The following is a 24170-nucleotide window of genomic DNA, read 5'->3' as shown; positions in this document are numbered from 1 at the left end:
GTTCATTAGCATATTTAGGGTCACAGTCAAAATTGGGCTTATGTTTGAGCAATGTGCTGAAAAGAAAGTGGTATAGGTATGTAGGTCACATCTTGCACTTAGTTTTCCCAGCCATCAGGCTTTAGCATGTTTACATACAATGACAAAACTTACATTACTTACAAGGCGACATTTGACACTCGTTTCATTTGACTCCTTACCAAATTTATTCAGTAGCCATCTGATTATCATAATATTAACCTTCAACAGGTTTTTTCAACAGGTTTTCTAGTCACCCTTTCACCCAAAATAATCAAATAGGCCTACTACTGCACAATTTTTATCAGTTGAAATTACAAAACATTTTTGTTCAATTGCTTATCAATTTTATCACATAGACTTTCGGATGCTGGCTTTCTCTATAGGCCTACCTACTTTTTGCTGTTTTTTTGGCTAACCATCACTGTACCCATTTTTCACACACACACACACAAAAAAACACACAAAAGGCACCAAAATTTGCCCTAATTAGGCACTTTTAAGGACACTTTTGCCCAATTGGGCACATTGGTCTCCACCCTCCACCACTATCAATATACCAAATCGCTGAAAAGGTACCCCCAAACGGTGGCACATACCCGTATACCTTCAACCATGGAGATCGACCCCCACATATAAGCTTATATCATGCAAAATGATAAATAATAAATCTGACACAGGCTAACTACATGCATATTGTAGTGAACATACTGCTATTGATAGTTATTCAAATGTGATGCTGAAATCAAATAGCACTTTTCTCTATTGATGCTAAAGACCCTTGGAAAAGAAAACTTAATCATGCATAGTAATTGCATACAAAATCAATCTCATTATATTCACAAGTTTAGAGAGAAAATTTGATCCAAAATCAATTCCAGGTGACATAATGGACAAGAATAAACACAATGAATGCGATACGCAATCCCGACCTTGCTTTTGAGAAAACAAGTTTATGATAAAAGAGGAAAATCAGATGGGAGGGATAAAAAACCCTGAGTTTAATCAGTGAACTGGATCATGATTTTAAGCTAGTATTGGAGATTGGAGAGTATGTGTTTCACCCTAGCACTGGGCCCAGTACTGATACCAATAATGAGACTCCAGCTCCACTGCTTGTCCTAGGAAAGTGTGAGATAGTTCTAGTTTCACCCAAAACCCTCCAACATCAGCCAGATTTCTTCTTTTAGCTTACATTGAGATGCTTTCAAAGGGGTGGGATTTGAGCATTTGGACAGTATTTTTTGTGGAATATGAGAGCACATTGGAAATATTGAATTGCATTATACGAAGAATGTTCTTCTGATATCAAATAATTTAAATTTTATTGAAATTCTTGATATAATACAAATGATTAAAAATTGGTATTTTTGATATTTAACAGTCCTCAAAGTAAACTTTATCAATAGAATGATATGTATACTTAAAAGTGTACGTAGCTGGGATGAAAAGCTGACGATCAAGTGAAAATGTTGACCTTTCATATTAAAGATATGGATTTAAATAGACTATGCAGTGAACACAAGTTACAAATCGGTCCCATTTGGATACAAACTTGTAATTTTTTGGTAACTTTTTTTCAATTTTTTTAAAATCAACCACAAATGATTGCAGTACTTCACTCTAGGTCAAGGGACTCTCTAAATCCACAAACAAAATTTTTTAAACGCAATTTTTAATTTTTTAATTTTTTATTTTCTTAATTTTTTTTCCCAAATTTTTTTAATGATGGTAGCACTTGATGTTAGGTCCAGGGACTCTCCAAATCCGCGGAAAAAAAATCGCAAAAGATTTTGCGTTTTTGGCGGGAAATCGCGGATTTTTGGAAAATCGGGGTGCATTTTTTGGCCTCCAAAATCACGTATTCTTAGCAAGCCTAATCTAATTTCTATTCTTAACAGGCAAATATAAGAATATCCTATTTCTTTGATAGCTTTTGATGCAAGTTGCAAGATGAATAACCACAGTTTCATAAAACCTATATTTTCTAATTGTTAAGGTGGACGGGATTGTTGATCAGGAGTATACTATTTTAAATGATTTGATTGACATAATGAACATACCCATAATCAAGAATAGGATCATTTGAACTTAAAGAGGCATGAAATTAATGAATTACATGTATGCTTGTTTAGTTAATGGTACAGTGCAGAAATTGTGAATATTTAGTCTGGTTGTGAGAACACAAGCGTGGGAATGCTGTCAATACAAATTACTCAAGTTTACAGGTACATGTAACTCTGGGTAAAAAAACATTCGATTTTATTCTTCACCAAAATGTACTCACATTCTGTAATAAAGGGGAACACAAACTGAAGTTACATGTACATTGTATATCTGTAGGTTTATGACCTTTGAGAATAGAACTCAATAATATTGGGGTTTTCTCTGTATTTGTGTTAGCAAAACATTGCTACCACATACAAGTTCATGATGTTTGCAAAACATGACTGAGTGTATGGGTGAGAATAGAAGTCACAATATTATTGACTTTACATTTGTTACATTTGAATAGTTAGATTTTCAATGAACAATTCTTGATATGAAAGCAATACAATCATGCCAGCCAACCATGACAAATATACTATTCTGTAGAAAAATTCACCATATATGGTTGAGAAATAGCAACTTCCTGATTTGGTTTTTTTTCCATGTTTTTTTTTCATATAAATTTTAATGCAAACTTTTGTAACATTCATCTAATTTTGGCTTTTACGGCTATACTATTTTGGTTGCAATAATTATACATTTGTAGCATCAATTTCATGTACATGTATGGAACAGGCCTGTACTGCTGTAGCCAGTACATTTATTGGGGCACGGATTTTCCAAATGCAGACCTTTTCAAGAGAAATCTTCATTATGGTCAAAAGTAGACCTTTATCCCCTATTGATTTTTGGATCCTATTTGTTCACAAATTTCGCAGGAAGTTCATGATTTGGGGTATATTTATCAAAATTTTAAGTCCAATTTTGCTCTTTTTTTTACAGATAAAGCAGACCTTTTCCAGATTTGTGGGGGTACATTGTCCCTACTGCACCCTCTTGCCTATGGGCCTGAGAATACCGGTAGTTAACGTCCCCTGCACACAGTGGCATACATGTAACCAAAGATACTCATCTTTGATGTAACTAAGATTTTCCAGAGGGACCTCAAGACTTTTCAAAGGGGGGTGGGGAATTAAAAACACTGCATGCTCATGATATTTAGTTTAGGGCTAAACATGATGTCATACAGAATACAGGAAAAAGTCGAACATATATAATTTACTTTTAACATAAAGAGAGAAGCACACACTACACAGCAAATATGCATTGATTCCCAGAATATGAAACCCCAGAGAAGCTTACACATCCTCCTATCTATAACCACTATATCTCCTCTCTATAGAAATGTTAAATGTCTCTAGAAAGCTTCCAAGAATTATTAAAAAGGTAATAAAACAGAATCCATTCCCCAGTCGATATAACTGTAGTTTTTCATTATTAACTTTGCAGCTACAGAATATATATAAAATCTTGTTTTATCCCCACCCAAAAGAACTGCTATTTGCTCTTGGTTTATCCCGATCCACACTCACTCTTCCTGGATCTCCGGTTTCTTCCTACTTTCAAAATCGGTGATTAGTTATTAGATTATTAAAACTTTTCACCCATAGGAATTTGGGGAGCTGCACAGATAAATGATGGATGTTACATCTAAGTGCGGATAGGTTTGCGACAGGTTCGGCTGCAACCGGTCTGTCCGATTGTGATGACTCACCAGAGGCAGCGAAATCACAGCACTTTGAATCATTTGGGAAAATGCGCTATATATTTATTGTTTTCTTGCATCCACCTACACTAGCCACATTATTTGGTCCTCACCAATAAATCGGAGCTTATGCAACCTCTCTTACAAAGCCCAAAAGTGCTATTTCCATAAACGTACACCAAATTATTAAACACATTCGCTTATAAAAATAATACATAATGTAAGCAGAGAACATACATGGGTATGTTGCTATCAAAGGTGTGCATTATATTATTGATTTCAATTTATCATACATGTAGTTTGGAAAAGTTCAGATACTTACGTACATGTAAATATGAATATTAATTAATACACATCCATGTATGTCAAGTTTAGGTCTATTATTTGAAACAATGGATCCTTTAACCTTGTGTGGCTTGCAAACAGTCCAGCTATCAAAAGGTACTACAACTTGTCTTATACTGTCCCATATTGTCTATTATAAATTGACTAACACAATCAGGTGTCCAGATGCACATATATCAAGAATCTCATCCTCTCCTCTTGTTACCATGGTAACAATGGTAATCTATACTACTAGCAGTAAAGCTTCAGGCCCCTCTTTTCAAGTGTTCAATCAGCAGGCAAATTTACTTTCACTCCCTGATGTCTGCTTCATAAATCTTTGCAAAGGGATGTTCCTCTAGCCCAGAGCTATAGATTGACTCTAGCAACATGTACACTATTCATGCAGAGGGAAGTAACCATGCTAAATATATTGCATTGGGCAACAAATATTTCATAGCTCAACTCACTTCAATGTAATGTGTGCACTTAGGTATTTGATGTTTTAGTAGTGAAACTAAATGTTTTAAGCATTACTATATCAATTGTTTGATAGCTATAAATCATTGTCATTATTTTACCCGTTTGCTGCTAATAGTAATAAGTTTTATGTAATGTATGATTTCCAACCAATTTTTAAGCTAAAATAACAAGGGTACTTTGGCTGTGTATGTCTGAATATGACTTTATGGTCGATTCTATTCAGCTTTTAGCTGTGAAAAATTCTGTACAATCACATGTAAACATTGCAAATATCAGGTGTGAAAGACATTAACCAATTTCATAAATCGTGCATTGTGCTTTAATAAGGATCCTACAAAATCTTTAGTCAGTATTATTTAAACTAATATTTCATATTTATTTTTGAAAAGTTTTCTTTTCTGAGAGTCATTTTTAACAAAATAGTCCTGCATTCATAGCAATGTACAATTGTCAAAAGTGTTATTTAGGTCAAAACATTATTCCGGTAACATTCAAAATCTACAAAATATTAATTTTCAGAAAATCCCTTTACTTTTTTCATCAATAACAAGTTAACAAAATTGTGGTGTACGCTGTACTAAAAATATAAACATGCCTTTCGCTGCCATACACCATTGAAAATATTAGTTTTGATTGTGTGTAAATGATTGAATAGTTCCGTTATATATACGTGTTTACTGAATAGTTTCACTGTGTACATGTTTACTTGATTTTTGTGGTAATCCGCACTACCATTGTAAGAAAAGCCCATAAATATAGATGTGACTTTTAACTTCAACTTGGAAAGATAAAAGGGTGAGCACAACTCCAGTACACCATGACCATAGACTGTAGAATAAAACCTGCTTTGGACTGCAGTAGCATACATTTTCAAAATTGCAGTTAGCTGAATTATTTACTTAATTTCAGCATCATCATCATGAAAATATGATGCACACATGCACTGATGTACATGTATATTATTCAATGAAACATTTTTCTGATTACATGTGTATGTGTAGGCTTACATGTACATGTACAAATGTAAGTTTATTTTTTGTTAACTTACATTTGTTTGTACAACAGGCCAATAGATATAATATCCCATGACCAGACTCTTTTTCTTTTTAATAATTGAGTGTGGTCAAATCAATGCTGCTTCCTGGTGATGAAGAAGAAGCCACCTGCATTAGTGCAGCTATTTTTTTTCATGCACCATCAACAAAAAAAGATCCAGCCAACTATATACATTGCCCAAATATATTTGGCTCATGCAAATATTTTTTAACAGGGTGTTTATTTTACAAGGAAAAAATAACTAATGTGCTAGGAATAGAAATTGAATTTCTCACAAAGGAAGCTAATGAGTACATCGATATTTAGGTGATAAGTATAAACATAGATCCATGAAAGACCGTCTGTGGTACAAATTCCAACAAAATATGGTAATGCACTATACTAGCAATTCATACAATGGTAATATCATTTAAATATGAGTTTTGTTGCAGTCATTTTGACAGTCTGGAATTTTGATTGGTACAAAAATGTAATTAATCTACATACATGTACATGTAGGCCTATGATGTAAATGAGTTTAAATTACTTAATTTCCATGAGAAAAATTAAAATGCAGAATAAAAATTATTATTAGTAGGCTATATGAAGTGAAACGGTCGACGCGGTCCCTTTACTTTTGCAAAACATTTTTCTGAAATCACACATGGTCTCATATCAGATTAATCTTCATATTTTGACTATCAAATTATTGCTTTTAGCAAAATCTGCTGCAAGTTTGAGAAAAACGACAGAAGTTTAAAACAGAAAAAATTACTAAATGTTTGGGGAAAAGACTAAAGTTCATGATATTTGCCCACTAAAATATCAATATCATGATTTCCATTAGCAAAAATCACTTGACACTTTCTTGCTGATCATAATGCATGTTCAGCTCACATCGACCACATAATTGATAAAATAGTGATTAATATAGACTCAGTTCTGAGTGTTACTATTGAAACAACGCTGGCTTTAAAAAAAATGTACATTTTTTTATATCTTGAAATGGACATACATGTAACACACAATTATTTCTGGCAGAATTCAGTGATCTTTGAATTAAGATGTTTGGTGGGTTTTCCAGGCTTTTCATATATGTATTAAGATTAATATTCATACGAAAACATGGGGTGTCTAAGAAAAATATGTCATTCAAATGAATTTTTTAATTTATATAATTTTCGACAAATAATAGATCATCATTTTTTTAAGATGTCACCTTGTTCAAACCTGACAAAATGCATGTGGAAACACACATTTTGGTAAATTAATGCACATGCAGGTGTGTCTTTCACTGGGTGCAGTATCAAATCACTTAGGCCTATGTACGTATAAACACTACACGGACGTGCAACCATGTAAACAACACCTTACATGCTTAATCTTGAAAATAACTCTTTTATGTGAATCTTTGTTCATGGATGATACTCACTGGTCAATGCCACCCTGGGAAAATTTATTGCATGTAATTGCTTTGAATGACCTTACATGTATAATACAAGACATTGGAGAAATGGCAATGTACAAGTACGTCTACTGTAGACAGCATTATAATAATGTCCATAGATGACAATTTTCTCACTATTTTTTCAATACAAAAAAATGATGATTTGAGTAGCTATGACAATTGTTTAATTTAATCATACCCATGGGTATATGGTAATTTATGTTACTAGCTGCTTATCGGAATTGAAACATTTAGGCCTATTAAAAATCATGAGTAACATTACATTATAAAGAAAAGCAATTATCCTTCATTTTTCCTACTCCTCAATTGCACATCCAGGCCACCGGGCATTTATATTATTTATGCCCGGCTCCCCACCTATCATGTGTGCTGTTATATCTAGCGAGTATGTACATGTATGAACACTAAATTATACTAAATACATACATTGATTCCATGCAATTTTTTTATTTTTTTATCTTTTTTTTTCAATTTTTTTCAAATTTTTCTTAATGATAGTAGCACTTGATGTTAGGTCAAGGGACTCTTCAAATCCGCAAAAAAAATAAAAAAATCCCTATGTAATGGTATGTACATGTATCACAGGCATATTGTCTGTTAAGCGCATGTTTACAAAATATCCCTGAAAATGGTAGAAATGCACTGCACTTTGAAAAAAATGCTTGTGATTTATATGAAAAATTGTTCACTAAATGTACATGTATGTAGGCCTAATAAAATATCAATCTTTATTACCAATTGACTCAGAGTCATCAATTGAGCATCTTTATGGATGAATAGCTGAATACAACACTCATCATTAGTGGTATCATCATGTAGTGATGTACATGTACTTGAAAGGAATCAAATAATCAATTGATGGGGTTGTACATGTATGTATGCAAATTGGGACCAACCTGTAATGAGGATATCTAGGAAATGAAGGGATGAGAGCAACATACATGATGCTTGACAACCAATCATACTCATTTATTTGCCAAAATGGGAATGTGATGTACTGATGTGCGATTAAAGGATATCTCTGGCAATCACAACATTATGCCTTATATGATAGAAAATTAATTTTCAAGCACGAATCATATGGTTTTATTTTAGACAAACTCATATTGACTATAAAAATGAATTAATACAGCTGTCTCTCAACACACGATATTCAAAATTCCTGGGTGCTGAAATTGTCCATATAATGACATCCCAGTAATACAATGAAGGCTGCCAACAATTGAGCACAAGTAACTATATGACGCCATTGTACTAGACAATTTCGGTGCGGGAATTTTGAATATCACATGTTGAGAGTCGCCCGTTTTATGGTCAATATCAGTTTTTTCCCAAATAAAACCATGTGATTCGTACTTGATAATTGTTTTTCTAACATATTATAAGGCATAATGTTGTGATTCCCCGAGTCATCTTTTAAACAACAGTGGACCTCCGCGTGTGATGTATTATGGAACTACGCACAACAATGACTCTCGGGTATTCATATTCTATGTGAATAAACAATTTACGAGTATGTAACGACCATATTTGTACATTGCATGCAAGCACGTTATAATTATAAGCTGGTCTGGTTTTCTTTTTTTTAAGGATCAATCTAATGAAAGATAAAGTCAAAATTGTATTTTGTTAAAAAAAATATGCAATTATAGAATATCAAACAAATTGAAAATTGACGGCTACATGTGAAATGAGGTTAATGACTTTGCATCATTTTTCAGGTATTGTGAAAAACCTAAACATTTTGCTTTTGGAATGGAGGAATATCCAAAAGGCGTAGCGTCGAAGGATATTCCGAGATCCACGCAAAATTATTAGATTTTTCACAATATTCTAAAATCATTTATTACTGCATGTTGCTTATATAGTTATATTCCATTGTCAATACGAACATTTTTATGGTTAAAACTGAAAATATGTCACTATTCTTTAGTAGTGACATACCAATGGTTTTTATGGTGGCGTTGCAAGCATGCCAATAATCCGCTCTTGCACATATGCAAGTGAAATATGCAACTATGTCACAACCAAATTTTAGGCGAACCAATAATTACATGGATGGGGGTGTTCAGATTTATGTGAATTGGCTACAAACATTTGGGTTTTTTGAATTGACTACAAATATTTGGGTTTTTTGAATTGACTACAAATATTTGGGTTTTTTGAATTTACACAAACTAAGGGACCGTTCACAAACACTTGTAAGGGGGGCCTGATGCAAAAAAATTTTATCGCGAAAATTTTTCGGGGCCCCCCCTTTACAGACCTCGAAAATTTCAGGGCCCCCCCTTTTTGACATGAAAATTATCGGTCAACCCCATAGAAAAGCATATAAACTCAATTTTCCCAGAAAAATTTGTGGCCATTTTTTTCAGGGCCCCCCCTTAGGAGGGTCAAAATTTTTCAGGGCCCCCCTTTTTGCATCAGGCCCCCCCCTTACAAGTGTTTGTGAACGGTCCCTAATAATAAAAATTGATCTATTCAAATTCTTACAGATATCCAGGAAGGTTAATGCTCTGCTTGTTATAGCCATAGGGATCAATATAAAGTTTTGAGATATTTTCTGAAAATATCAAGAGCTATCTTAAGAACCACTGAACCAATACTAGGCTTGTTTGTACTCATTTTAATGCATTTTTCATGCGGATTCCAAATATGGTCATGAAAATTTAAAACTTCAAAAACTTTTTTTAAAACTTGTCGTCTGCCGTCGACACCTGCATGGAGAGAGTTAAAGTTCATTCTGGTCAGACTTGTTTGAAAACAATTATTACAGACTTATTGAATTCTCCTTTCAGTGTTTGCCATGATCAAACTACAAATAATTGCATTGCAGCAAAATTTGATCATTTAAGTATGTGTGTAGGCAGACAGCTCATTCAGAAAGCCTGAGGGTACTCTTGTTTGGGTAAGTATAGCTGTAGGTGTGTACTGCTCACAATGTCAAAGTAGACTCATCCATATACCAATTTCTCAAAAATTTGGGACCCATCCCTATACCAAATATTAAAATTTTCTCCCAATTTTTAATGCAAATTGCCAAGTTTTTGGCAAACTTCAAACATTTTGGCTAAAGTTGGGAACAGGTCTTCTTTCATGGAAGATTCAAGTTGCTTCATTCAATGAAGCAAGAAGTTATTTCGATTTAAAGAATTTCTTTCAAACCATACCCATTGTGTTGAATGGGGCCATTTTTTTTTCAACTTATTTAATTTACATTTTTCGTATAATGTGTAAATATTTGCCTGACGACGAAGCAAATAATCAAGTTACATAAAGATTAACTTATGAGTTTGCACTTTGACAAAAGTCAACTCTGAAAAAATCAATAGTGTTCAAGGTTAAGATAAGTTTGTACAAAACATTTTGGAAAGTAAAGCATCAAAAAGTTCCCATTAGTTTTAAATAACATCACATACAATGTACTTATACTATTAATATGATGCATAGTAGCCATGAATGATAAAAACCCTGGGGAAAACACATTATGATTATACATGTATTCAAACCTGTTCAAACCTTTTTTTTCCCCAATTATTTTAAAAGTAACATTATTTTTGCTCAAATTATACAGTACCTTTAAACACAAAGGGGTGTGACCTAAATGACAGCTTTATATCCAAGTACAGATCTAGGTTTTTGAAAGGGGGCCCTCTCCTGAAATATTTTACGGTAAATGTGAATCTTTTTTTTTCAAATTTTTTGTCAAAATCGCCTACATGTAAAAGGTCATCAAAAATAAATACTTGGTTTTTATTTTTTTAGCAGTTTGAGATATATTAGAAGCTAGAGTGTTTTCAAATGGCCCACAGAACAGTACAGATGGTAACATCTAAACGGAACATATTTCAGGCATAAAAATTTAAGCTTTCTTGTTTCTTCTAGTAGCCCATTAAAAGGGAATATTGAGGATAGTGTGTTACTTGAGAACTCTAGCTTCGAATTTGCACACGATAGTTATGTATTCGATGCTAGAGTACATTGCTAGCGTTTGTCAGTCAGGCTGCGTTGACATTTTTTGCAACTGATGTTATTTATTCTGTTAATGTTGAAACTGGGATGAAAGTTATTTTGATGAGTCAACTGTATCTTTTGAGTAAATATTGCCTATTATGAAGTCCAAAATTCTTTTGAAGTGCAATTTTAGCAACATTTTTGATGCAATCGCCTGTCGTTATCGGCTGTGTTTACTTGTGAACTTCCATTGCATGGTATCATGCTTCAGCGAATCCGACTAGATTTTGAATGCAACAGTCTCTACTAGTCTCGAATGTGAAGCTCATTGTTGTAAATTTGTGGCCAGACTTCTCGAGCAAAGTGTTGATTTTGCTAGGATGTTTTGTGTTCATTTCAGACTAAAAAATGCATTCAAATTTTGGTATTTGATGGTTCAGTATGCTATTAGCGCCAATCCAGTTTGAAATGTGAGGGTGGGGGCCGGTGTGGGGGTGGACAATCCGCCTGAATCGTCAAAAAGTGGCTGAAGAGAACAAAAAATGGATAATTTTGCCAAGGGGGGGGGGGCATGCGACTTGCCATGTTTTTCAGTCTAAAAAGAAAGATGCACAGAGCAATTACATGTATTGCTTTATTTTATGTTTAGGATTTTAGGGGAGATGTCTCCCCATGGAATTGGAAAAATTAATTTAGGGAGGGGAATGTGTCCCCCTCCCCTCTGCCTACATTGTATGATAAAAAGTATGAATGTATTTCGATTATTATTTTCATATTTAATTTTGTCCTTATCCAATTGCTTTCATCTATATTTTGTTCCAACAATGTAAAAATCTGAATTTTGATGAATTTTAGGGTGTAAATCGATCAAATAAATGGTCCCTTATACCATCTTCACGTAATGTAAAATATTCTTAACATGGGTATACCACATAGTATTACTACACAGACATATTACTGCACAGACATATACAATGTATATTCATACTGTATTCGTACATCTATGATACTATATCGTGGATAGAAGTAAGGATAATCAGCAACCATATCCACACAGTATATTATTATTACTTACTTGTTGGTCCTGCTGTAGTTGTAGGTAATACTGTCGCGTTCATTGTTGGTTGTTGGGTTTGCGCAAGTATAAATACGATGTTGCATAGTAACACATAGCCCAAAATTAAAAGCCTACCGGCAGTCCTTACATCAGAAGCCATATTATCTTATTATGTATTATATTAGCCGTGTGAAGGCCAAGCACTTGATGGTTCCAACAAATTTGTCTCCACCCCTTTTTACAAACACTTTCTCTCAAGAAAACTGGTATCTATAAAACACTCATATACTGATGAGTAACTGGTATCTGTTCTCCAAGCAATAGAATTATGCAGCCTTGTAGCACAACACACACGATAGTCTTCTATTGAGGAGAGGTGGGACTGTATTACATGAGCCCTCTATGGAATGACTACTTGCTGTGTAATGTGTGTGTTGTCTACTGCCTTGCAGCGTACTACATACAGAGAGCAGGCAGTGGTAACAATTGATGAATAATACATCACAGAATGCATGCTAGCCTATTGTGGTTAAATGCTTTCTGTCTCAATGATTCTATTCATGTGCTAATTGGATTTACTTAAGTCTATTCAGGACTTGAGGTTGTGGCAGTGAGGTCATAAAACAATATTTGGTAATCCAGATGATTTGCATGATGGTATAACAGAGGTACCAAATCCCATCACTGGGGTAGGTTTGTGAGGGGTGGGGTGTGAGTTTAGTTTGGGTCTGAGACTATATAATAGAATACATTAAAATAACAGTCTCAGTTTGGGATCTGAAAAATTATGGTGAAAATGAAAGTGAGAATATAAGCAACATGGAAAAATGATAGCCTTGTGCAATTATTTTATTTTATTTATTTATTTTATTTACTAAGTTAGTAACATTAATTTATACATTATGTTACTTTTTCTAGAATTTAAATGTTTCTACAAATTAATCCATTTATTTTTTTATGTATTCATTCATTCATTCATTCATTCATTCATTCATTCATTCATTTATTATTGCATATTTTAAGTGGTTCATTATTTATTTATGTATTATTTTAGTTTCTTAGTGTAAAAATATAGGCCTATATATAGAATTATAACATATTACTCAAATATGTCATTGAACCACAAGTTGATCTCACATCAATGATCTTTTACTGATACCATATATCATTTCGTTGAATCATACACTTAATAGGTGGAATCATTACAGAACTGGGTCTAAAACCAAAAGTTCAGTTTACTTCTTTTTGTGTTTATAATAAATCTTTGGTAAATTTCAACTTCACCCTTCCATAAAATGATCATCTTTGAAAAAATAAAATCGCAGTTCACTGTTCTCCTTGAATATTTATTGTAAACCATATTATTCCACAGCAAAAAATATTCACAATTTGAAAAAAAATCAATGTTTTGTTCCATCATGAAATACGAAATTTATCTGAAATTAAAGAAATAATCAGTAAATATCTAAGAGTTTGGAAATTTTGCCAATCCTCATTCTTTTTGAAATTTGTATCTACACAAAAATGTCTTGCTCTAAGTTCCATTTAGAGTATCATCGTTTCATCTTCCTCTTGCAACAAGCCTCAAGCTATACAAGCAAAGGGGAGTTACGCAGGAATCGTGTTACATTATTGATATGATAAATACCGAAATGATGAGAGCGTGTAAATTGATAATCTAATTTAATGCTGTCCTGAGGAACATTCACAATGATATCAATTTAATCTTGAAGAAAAATGTGTTAAATTGAAATGTCACTGATAAGGTTATACTGATTGCAGGTTCAATCCAAAGTGCAATAATATTAATAAATGTTAAGTATATTTTCTTACTCTTAAAAAACAGAAATGCTTCAGCCATAGCTATCTTTAAAAAACCCAAAAAAAACTACACATTTCAAGTTTTGATATCATGATTATTAAAACCCAGAATAACTTTTTCTCAAGACAACCCTATGAGAAAACTATACACTTCCATTTTCTGATACATGAAAATGGAAACCTTTGCTGACCTTCAAGTGCAGTGATGCTTTCCCCCAGCAATCTAAAAGACATTCTGACCAAAAATATAATCAACATTCATTGGGAAAAAAAAAAAAGAAAACTGAGAACCAGGTGAGTGTCACCTTAAGTTCCCATGTTATTCCTTGCAATACAGGTGAAGTCAAGTTCACTTGCCTCTTGGAAGTACAACACCAATCTTCCCAGCACTAATTGTATCAGAAGTAATTTGTTTCACACAATGACCAGGCTCTTCTTTTGTGACCCAATGAACCACAATGAGGACACTGTAGCAAAAGTTATTTTGGACCATATACAGGCTGATTTAAAGGGACATTCAAGGATTTTAAAGATTTTGAACAAATTATTTTTAAAGAGATATTATGCATTTTCAACTCAATTTGTCTTTGTTGCCTTGCAGACTCCCTATGGCATAAACGGGGGCATAATACACAGACTGGGCTGTGTGCTTGCTGGTAAATTGCTGGTGGCATTGACCTTGGTGTTTTGATTAAAATTATCATTATTTTTTTGATTATTTGTTATCGTTTTTAATTATTGGTTTTTTTTTATTTATCATTATTATTAATACTAATATATTATTATTTTTGTTTTATTTATTATTATTTATTATTATTATTATTATTATTATTATTATTATTATTATTATTATTATTATTATTATTATTATTGTTATTATTATTTTAAAAAAATATTATTCTTATTTTACGTATTAATTTATTTTCACATATGAAAGTGTGCTGGAAACTCTCAAAAACATTTCCTTAGGCCTATTAATATAGAAAAGAAATGCTACTTAGCCTACTTTATATAATAATGCAATATTATTGACAAATGTTCAGTTGTAAATATGCTTCATTTTTCACTCTTTCAAAAAGTCACTTCACAGAGGATTTATAGATTCCATGTGATCATGTCATCTTGTAGTTGTAGGGTTGGTGAAGACCTTTGGCTCTTAACCATTGTCTTAAATAGGGAACTTTATTAACATTAGAATATTGGTTTTCCTATAAAATCTACTGTTTGGAGTCAATGAGCCCTCAATAAGACCTGTTCCAAAATACAGATTACGTTACTCCAAATGAATGTGAAATTAAGTGTTGTGAGGGGAACCCCAACAAAAAATTAAACTTTGTCTGAACTATTTGACATTGTTTAAAGTGTTATTATTTTAAATTCAACTATTCACTTCATATTTTCTACAGAAAGTGAATTGTATGTTTGAAATGACGATGGTGTCAACATTATAATTTTTTTTTCATTCATTTAGGACAAAATACCAGAAATATTACATTTGGTGCAAACATTGAATTGGTACTCTTGTGAAAGTATGGATTTAAATACTTTCACCCACAAATGCGAACTTTAGGGTCAGCACTGTTTTGATGAATGAAAGTTGTTCATGCATCCAGTGCCTGATCAGTCAAAAATACAACTAATAATATGGGGGTGACTGAATTTCCAAGGAAGGGGTGGCACATGGAAGTTTTTGAAAAGAAAAAAAATGTGACCACCAGTTTATATGAAAAAGAAAATTGCCCCACTGATGAGTAAAAAAGTAAAACGATAATATGCACACGCCCATCTAAACTTATATGCCCCCATAAAAAACATGGGGTCATGCTCAAGGGTTCAGGTTGAATTGAATGAACTTGGAAGTTGATAAAATAATTATCACAGGAGGATATTTACTAGCCATTTTGATGCCATAATTAAGCCTACCACAATATCATTTTGAGCCCAAATGGTCTAATTACCAATACCACAATCCACTGACCTCAAATTGACCTCAATGTGTGGGGTATGAGGTTTTGTACCCAACAGTGTCAAAGGTCATTCTGTGAATGAACAAATATATGGGAGTTGAGGAACTGTGTCCTGACAGATGAGATGAGTGATTTATTTCCTGTTCCATTTGAATTGAGATGTATGACAAATCCTGTGGTTACCATGGCTGCAACAGAATATGGGATTTCATAGATGACATCATCATAGACTCTGAATAGTTGATACTCACAACTCCATTGTTTACTGCTTCATTGTTTACTGGTTCCGTGTTTAAATTTACAACAAGTTCAAGTTCATATTCTATGAAATGTTTCCCTTTATTTTATGTTCATTGCATATAATCTTCAAAAACGTCATCTTTTTTGTGGCATCTTTTTGTGACACAAAAAATATTACAAAGATGTGATTCTGGGAACAAATTATTCATAAATGAATTTGAATAAATTTGCATAATATTAATTTTATTATTATTAATTATATTCATTCATATTTTATTTTCATCAATCATCAACATGCATGTAATACATAAAAGCCAACAAAGTAATACAAAATATATAAAGCTAGAATATTAAATACAATCAGGAATCAATAGTATAATCAAGCTTACGATTAAATCAATATAATGTAAGTCAATACAGTAATATAATAATGCATGCTTAAGCAGACTACATTTTAAATGACAGTAATGATAATAATAATAATAATAATGATGATAATAATAATAATAACACAAATAATAATAATAATGATAATACAATATAGTACTGCATGATTAATTATTAAGCAAGTTTAAGCAAGCATTAGATTATACAAAATATATGAATGATCATTGATATAATGAATAGTCAAAATTAATATGAAATATGAGGCAAGAATTAATGGTATAATTATATATCGATACAATCAATTGACGCGATTCCAAATACAGCGCGCCACCTACGATCACGCCTGGCTGATCAACTTCGCGCAGAGCATCATGGGTAAAAGTCGACATCCATGACGCGTCGACGATGAACCATCGACCCTGGAAACGCAACGAGTGTTGCTATCGATTACTCAAATTTGTTTATTTACGTTGATGATGATCAGCTGTTAATTCAACCCTCCGACGATTTTTTTTTTTTTTTTCTGTCTCCTTTTTAAAGTTAATTTCGACAGTCATGGTTTAGGCCTACCGGTATAGGCCTACCTCTGTGAATGTTCAGAGTGTTAGGCCTATTCCCACACAAGATAATGGGCATCAATTAAACCCTTATTTTCAAACTTTCCCGAACTTTCCGAGGTGTTGGGAAAATACTTTAGGCTCTCGTTTACAAGAAAAGAAAACACTTTCAGGTCTTTAAGCTGTTGTAAGCATGGTAAGAAGGCCAATAATAGACTTGATTAAAAAAATATGATTGGGGATAGGCCTACTTTAGACCCTCATGCATATCCTTAAAAAAAACCAATTTTTAAACCTTGTTTATTTTAAGTAAAGTAGGCTATAGGCCTAATATTCTCAATATTTAGAATAACGAAATATTCAATACATATTTTAACAGCATGGACAGCGTAAAGTATATATTTTTTAATGTTTTTTTCTGCCTCCATTTTAAAGTTAATTTCGACAGTCATGGTTTAGGCCTACATCTGTGAATGTTCAGAGTGTAAGGCCTATTCCCACACAAAATAATGGGCATCAATTAAACCCTTATTTTCAAACTTTTCCGAACCCGATCCGAGGCGCTTGGGAAAATACTTTAGACTCTCGCGTTTACAGAAAAGAAAACACTGAAAAATCAGTGATTGGGGATAGGCCTACTTAGACCCTCATGAATATATCCTTAAAAAAACCAATTTTTAAACCTTGTTTGTTTTAAGTAAAGGAGGCCTAATTCTCAATTTTTAGAATAACGAAATATTCAATACCGGTACATATTTTAACAGCATGGACAGCGTAAAGCATTTTTTTAAACATACGATTAAAACGTTTTCGAATTTCAAATGTACTCTATTCCTATTCAACCATCTACGGTTAAAACTCGATGTCAAAAATGTTGATGTCTCTGATCGACCATCTAGGCCTATAAACCCGATGTCAAAATGTCAATTTTCGAGTTTGGGTAGGCCTATAATAGAAAATGCTTTATTGATGCAAGACAATTTCAAACAGGAAATTTAATCTAAATCTTTTTTATTTCTTGTTTGGATAACTTTTCCCATAATTATACCATGCGTGATACATGATTAAGACAAAAGCTTTTGGTTTTCATAAATGTTTTGAACGCTTGTCTTATTTTTTATTTTTTTTATTATTTTTTCCTAACCTAGGCCTATAGATGTTTTACATTTATAACCTTTTTTACAAACTTGAATAGATATGAATTAATTGTTTTAAAGCATTTTTTAGTGTGACGTTTTGAAACGCTCTTTGTAGCATGATGTAGGCCTACTGTATGATCACGAAAGGTGGTAAATTTAGAAGCCATTTCCTTCTATAGCCTATAGCCAGCGTTCGAAATAGTGCCGGTCAGCCGGTAACTTTTCCGACTGGCATCTAGCTGCCGGCCCGGCTGGCCGGTAACTTTTTAAGGTCAAGCCCGGTTGGCCTGTAACTTTTTGAGGCATATTTCGAACACTGCCTATAGCCATAAACAAAACACTTTGGCCCCAATGTACTGTATAATGTTGGGAGAAAATATATCAGATATACTTGCACTAAACAAATAAACCTGTTAATTTTTAAAATAAACTCTTGTGGTGCAATTCTGTCAACAAAATTACATAGGCTTATGAACCGGGGCCATAGGCGTTGATCCCGGGGATGGGGGATTTACCCCCAATATTTTGCCAGGGGATGGTCCATACAATCATCCCCCCAATGTTGACGCCTGATAATGGGTTTCTGACCAAATTAACCTCATATTTGCCCATTTTAGCCCCAAAAGTGCAATTTTTCGCGCGCTTCGCTCGCATTTAATCTACTTTAACACCATATTTCATCAGTTTAGCTTAAAAATAGCAAAAATTTTCGCGCGCTTCGCGCGCATTTATATCATAAACTAATTCTGTCGCCAAAGGGTGATGGATTGACTATACTTAAAGATTTTTTTCCAACTTCATCCCCCCCCCCCATTGTCAAAAAGAAATCTACGCCACTGCATGGGGGCTGGGGGCTCAGCCCCCTCAATAAATTTGGTGCGGGGGCTCGAATAGGCCTACCCTTCTGTATGAATAGGCATACGGTTTTCATTTTCATTTAGGCCTATAATGGCCTCCAAACTACATTGTTAAGCTACATTGTTAAGTTATCTTGTTTTGTCCCTTATTGTACAGTATATTCTTCACCGTAAATTGGTGTTTGTGTGGGGGTGTCCCGGTTCGCCCCTTCAGTCTCAAATGAAGCAGGCCTAAACAATGCGTTCACCCCTCCAATAAAGTCCATCCCCAGATTTGACCTCTTTACTTTGCAGGTTGAGTCCTTGATCCATGGGCCTGACCATTTATATTTAATATGCAAAAAATGTCGACCCTCCGAATTTAAACCTTTCCAATTTGGCCAAAGTCCACAATGCCGTAAAGGTTGGGCTACACTACAGTTCAGTTCTTTTCACAGTGTTGACTTTCATGAGAAAGAAAAGAAAATGGGAAAGATTTTAATCTTTCCCATTTTCTTTTGCTTTTTAAAAAACATGTATAGTCCTAGGCGTTTAAAATTGCCCAATTGAATATTTAGTCGAAGTTTTTGATTTTTCAATGTTGTGCCGACCGATATTATATGACTAAAAAGAAACTCATTCCAACCAACGTGTGCTATTTTAATTGGGAGTAGGCCTAGGCCTACATTAAGAGTAAATTTCCTTGGGTTATGAAAATGGGAAATATGAAATAAAGATGGTATGACATGCAAGAAAGCGGAAGTAAAAATAAAATATGAAAAAGAAACATGAATTAATATTAAAATCGGGCATGACAATTGTCAAATTTAAACCTTAATTGTGACACGATCTGGTTCATGGGGGGGCAAAAGAGGCATTTTTGAAAATTGTGTTACTGTGAAAACACCAAAGGTCTAGCATACTTGGTTCTAAAGTTATGGAGTTTTTCATGCATATTTTCTTGATGGGCCTATGCCGTAAAATAATGATCTTTTAAATTCATGTACTCTTTTGCATGCAGTTTGAAACTTTCTTCATCGTTATTATAACGCTAGAACTCTATGAGGTATTGTTGAACTTATGCATTAAAGTCTAAAATTGAAATATTAACAAAAAATAAATGTTATTTTTAGGGCCTATGCGGTAGGCTATGCCTACAAAGTGTTTTCATTGTGATCGTAATTTTTTTAATGTTTGATAGTAATACAATTAAAAATACAAGGCTAAAATATAATAAGGACAAATCAAACAATTACAATAATAACAAAAACGGCAAACCAATGTGATGCATGTTTATAAGTAATGAGACATTAAGAATCTTTTAAAAATTTACTTGAATTTCTTTGCGGTAGGCCTATCAAGCGCCGCAGGCCGCTATAAGCACAATCGAACAAAAAACCCCATTTTTACAAAAATGTAGGCCGATTACAAAAATGCAACACCTATAGTATGGATGTTGGTGTTATATTATTATCGTATTGAACAAACAATAAATTCAGAAAGAATTAAAACAATTTATTCTAATAACCAAAATAAAACCTATGCGTTTTCCATTTAAAAAAAAGGACAGGCCTAGGCCTACTTCGCATTGACTAGGCTCGAACATATCGGGCTGAAAAGAATAGCAAAGTTTAAAAACAAAAAAGGGCGGTTTTAGAAAATGTATAACAAAAAGGAAACACCTAGTATCAACGTCAAGTTTGCGGGATTAAGAAAAGGACATCTGTGAATATCAAACTGCAACATGTCACTTCAACACAGAAAATCTCAAAAAATTTCAAAAAGTACTATAAAACATTGTGTTTTTAGAGTAATAATCACATTGGTCAGCTATGGTTGATGAAAAACTGTCGACCCCAAGCCAATTTTCACTGCCGTCGTTGGTGGCGCGCTGTATTTGGAATCGCGAGAATTAGTAACAATTATATCAGTATAATATAAATAAATACAACAACATAATAATGCATGCTTATCAGAATACATTTTAAATGGTCATTGATACAATAAATACAAAGTATAGTAATACAATTCTAAACTAGGTTGTTGAGCAAAGGAAATTGAGAGGGAAAAGAGATGATTGACGAGGACTCTGCTAAACGAGGGGCGTGAGGTGCAGAGACCTCATTGACACACAAACATACCCATACACATATCCGACAGAAAGAAAAGAAGAGAAAAGGATATGAAAGGGAAGAAAAGAAAAGAGAAAGAGAAGAATAGTGAAGGTCATAGCTACTAATTACGCCAAGAGCATAATGGAAACAAACGCCTACGGTTTCTGATGATGATTCTGATGATGCAGTATTAATGTGAAGTTCGGTGGCTACTATTGTAGGAATGCAAGCAGTAGAGGATAATTAAAGCACACAAAGGGAACACAGGGGGAACACAATACAAAGATTGGATAGCAGCTAAGTAGAATTAAAAAATCAAGCACAACTACCGTAAAGCTTCGAGGGTAAACATGTAGTGTCTATGCCAAATCATATTCACTGATGAAACATTTTTTCAGCCTGCTTTTAAAGGCAACATGTGATACAGAGTGTTTGATGTTAAGAGGGAGAGAGTTCCAGAGAAGTGGTCCTCTGGTTTTAGAGGTGTTACCAGCAAGAACAGATTTAGTAGGAATGTAATGACATCATTTGTACCTCAAATTTCAAAAAATCAATGGCTTCAGAGGGGGGACACCCCCCTCTGACTCCCCCCGGAGGTGCTAAATCACCGCGATGGCTGCTTCCCAGCCACTGATTAGCGCATTACAGTTTTCTTTTATTTCATGTGGCGCTTCAACAAATCTCTTTGAGGAAGCCTGCATTAGGCTGTAGTTGTTATACAGTTAAATAATTTAATGGCAAAGTTAATCTCAGTTGGCAAATGGCTTTGTCATGTGATGATGTATTGCATTATGCCAAAAATAACAACATACTAAAATAGACCATTCCTTCTACCTATCCCTGAATGCCATTTAACATGAAATAATATTTCAAATAATAGGCAACTTGTCAGATGTAAAATGTTACCAAAATTGCTGACAATATCTAGTCAATACACAGTGACAACTTAAAACAAGTTTAAAAGCTATTGAGATGATACGGTATCCTTTTAATTTCCGACTTTCATTAAACTGTCACTTAGACGCCAACAGCACTATTTTATCATGAGGAGAACATTTTACAAGCAATTAAATTTTACTGATTGTTCAATTTGTTCATGAATTCCGAACTTGGTAATTGCTTTCAAACAAGTTACTCATTTGATTTAAATATTACGCTAATTTAATAATATTGTAATTTCATACAAGATTCTAGTCTAACTTCCAACTAGAAGATTGTGAAAATAATATTTCCACATTATTTACATAGCTGGGTATTGAACTTGATCTGACTGACCAGTTCAGAAAGCTTGTCTTGTCAGTCATCTTCATAACGATAAAACCTAGGTTGAAAATTTTGCCACTTAAATTTCACAATTAAATGCTACTTATGCAACTCTTTTGAATTATGCCTGGTAAAGTGGTATTATATTTATACCAAGTATTTAATCACAGTTCAAAGCCATTTGTATGTAAAATAAACATTTGAGAATTAGAAAACAAAATGCATCAAAAGAACTTCATCCTTTGCTGGTTTAGGCTTAAATTTACTTTATATCCCAACAAAACTGTTTATTTCTTAATAAAATGGGGGAAAATGTTAGCCTTGGTCCAGTTCCAATACATTATGCTGCTGAATGTGGGACTACCTAATGCAACCCCGCTGGTCATACAATCCCAGCAGAACTCTGGCAAGCAATCTGCAAGTATGTAGTCCTACTTTTTGTCAGTGCTTGTTCAGATAAAACTTAGCATATAAAAGGACACAAAAATAAATAATGCACAAAAATATATGCCCCTCCTCTGTCTATGATGTGAAAGTTGATGCTATCAAGCAACCCACATCAGTGATGAGTAACTAGGGTGTATGGAATGTTAACCTGCATGGGGAGGGAGGAGAATATATGCCAACACTCTGTTGGTGTAAATATCTCAAAATATTTACAAACATTTGAATAATAAGCATGTTTTCTTATATTGCATATTGTATATCCATTTAAGTATTTACTCAGTTTTATCTAATCAGGGATGAAAACAAGCACTGACAATGCATAATTTCCTGAAATTGTGCATTTATGTATACTTTGAACAGGGAAGATCCAATCAAAATCAGGAAGTCTCCTGAAGATTTATATCCCTGTTTATTTATTTACTTTACTTTAGTTTAATATTAAACTTGACCCATTCATTTATTTCTTCATCATTTACATATATTTATGCATACATTTGCATCTATTAACCATTCATTTATTTATCTAAAATTTAGTTACTTATTTATGATTTCATTGCTCATTTACTTTTCATTTTTACGAAGGAAAGGATGGCAAAGGGCACTGATGTTACTAGTAGGGTGGGGTGGAGGGAGGAGGTGGGAGCACCCTCATTAAATTTTACATTCACATTATTTAGCGGCCTAGTACAATAATAGGGAAATCTTGTCCATGCACAAAAGGCTTCATGGGCCATCATTTCACAAATTTTCGGCTTTTTCAAACTAAAATTTTACACAATATTAGTGCCAAAATGGTTCACCAAATGGCTTCAATTAGGACTTCATTTTGCAAAAGTTTCTCACTTCTATTATTAGACCAGTTCCCCCTCTGATATTAGCCCCCCGTTAAAAACCAATCCTGCGTATGCGCATGCATCCGGTATGCATTTAAATGTATGGAGCAACATAACATAACATACACACACCCACCCCCCTGTGTTTTTGCCGCCAACCGCAGACATTGTGTATTGCTATCTAACCACGGACGTGTGTATGGTGTTTTCATCGCCTAACCTTGGACTAAAATGGCGGATTTTTAGTGTGTATGATACAAAACGGAATTTTGACCATCAACTGCTGACTGTATTTTTTACACGTACGGTCCGCGGTTTTAAGAATCGCATTTGAAGTTTATTGCAGCCGTTTGAGACCGAGGACTGTCCTCAGTTGCAGGTAGTTTCGAGTGAAAAATCTTGTGTGTCCTCGTTTGCAGGCAAACACCGACACACCTCTGGCCCCCCCCCCATAAAGCCATATCCAGGGGGCA

The 24170-nt window shown here is 33.7% G+C and overlaps 1 protein-coding gene across 3 annotated transcripts in view; it reads right to left on the bottom strand.

Moving 5' to 3' along the window:
* LOC140155805 (low-density lipoprotein receptor-related protein 2-like) overlaps nucleotides 1-24170 on the bottom strand; it is a 98932-nt gene that overhangs the window by 54915 nt on the left and 19847 nt on the right. Inside the window, exon 1 of one of the 3 annotated variants that reach the window (XM_072178780.1) lies at nucleotides 12112-12575. The exons of the other annotated variants lie outside the window; for them this stretch is intronic. Within the exon in view, the coding sequence (XP_072034881.1) occupies nucleotides 12112-12253 (142 nt within the window). The 5' untranslated portion in view covers nucleotides 12254-12575. Of the gene's footprint in view, nucleotides 1-12111; nucleotides 12576-24170 lie in introns of those variants that run through there. 3 annotated transcript variants of the gene reach the window in all.

Source organism: Amphiura filiformis, chromosome 6, assembly GCF_039555335.1.
Source record: "Amphiura filiformis chromosome 6, Afil_fr2py, whole genome shotgun sequence".
In the NCBI taxonomy this organism is placed as follows: Eukaryota; Metazoa; Echinodermata; class Ophiuroidea; order Amphilepidida; family Amphiuridae; genus Amphiura; species Amphiura filiformis.
The sequence above is the reverse complement of the archived record's forward strand: the minus strand, read 5'-3'. Positions and strand labels throughout refer to the sequence as shown.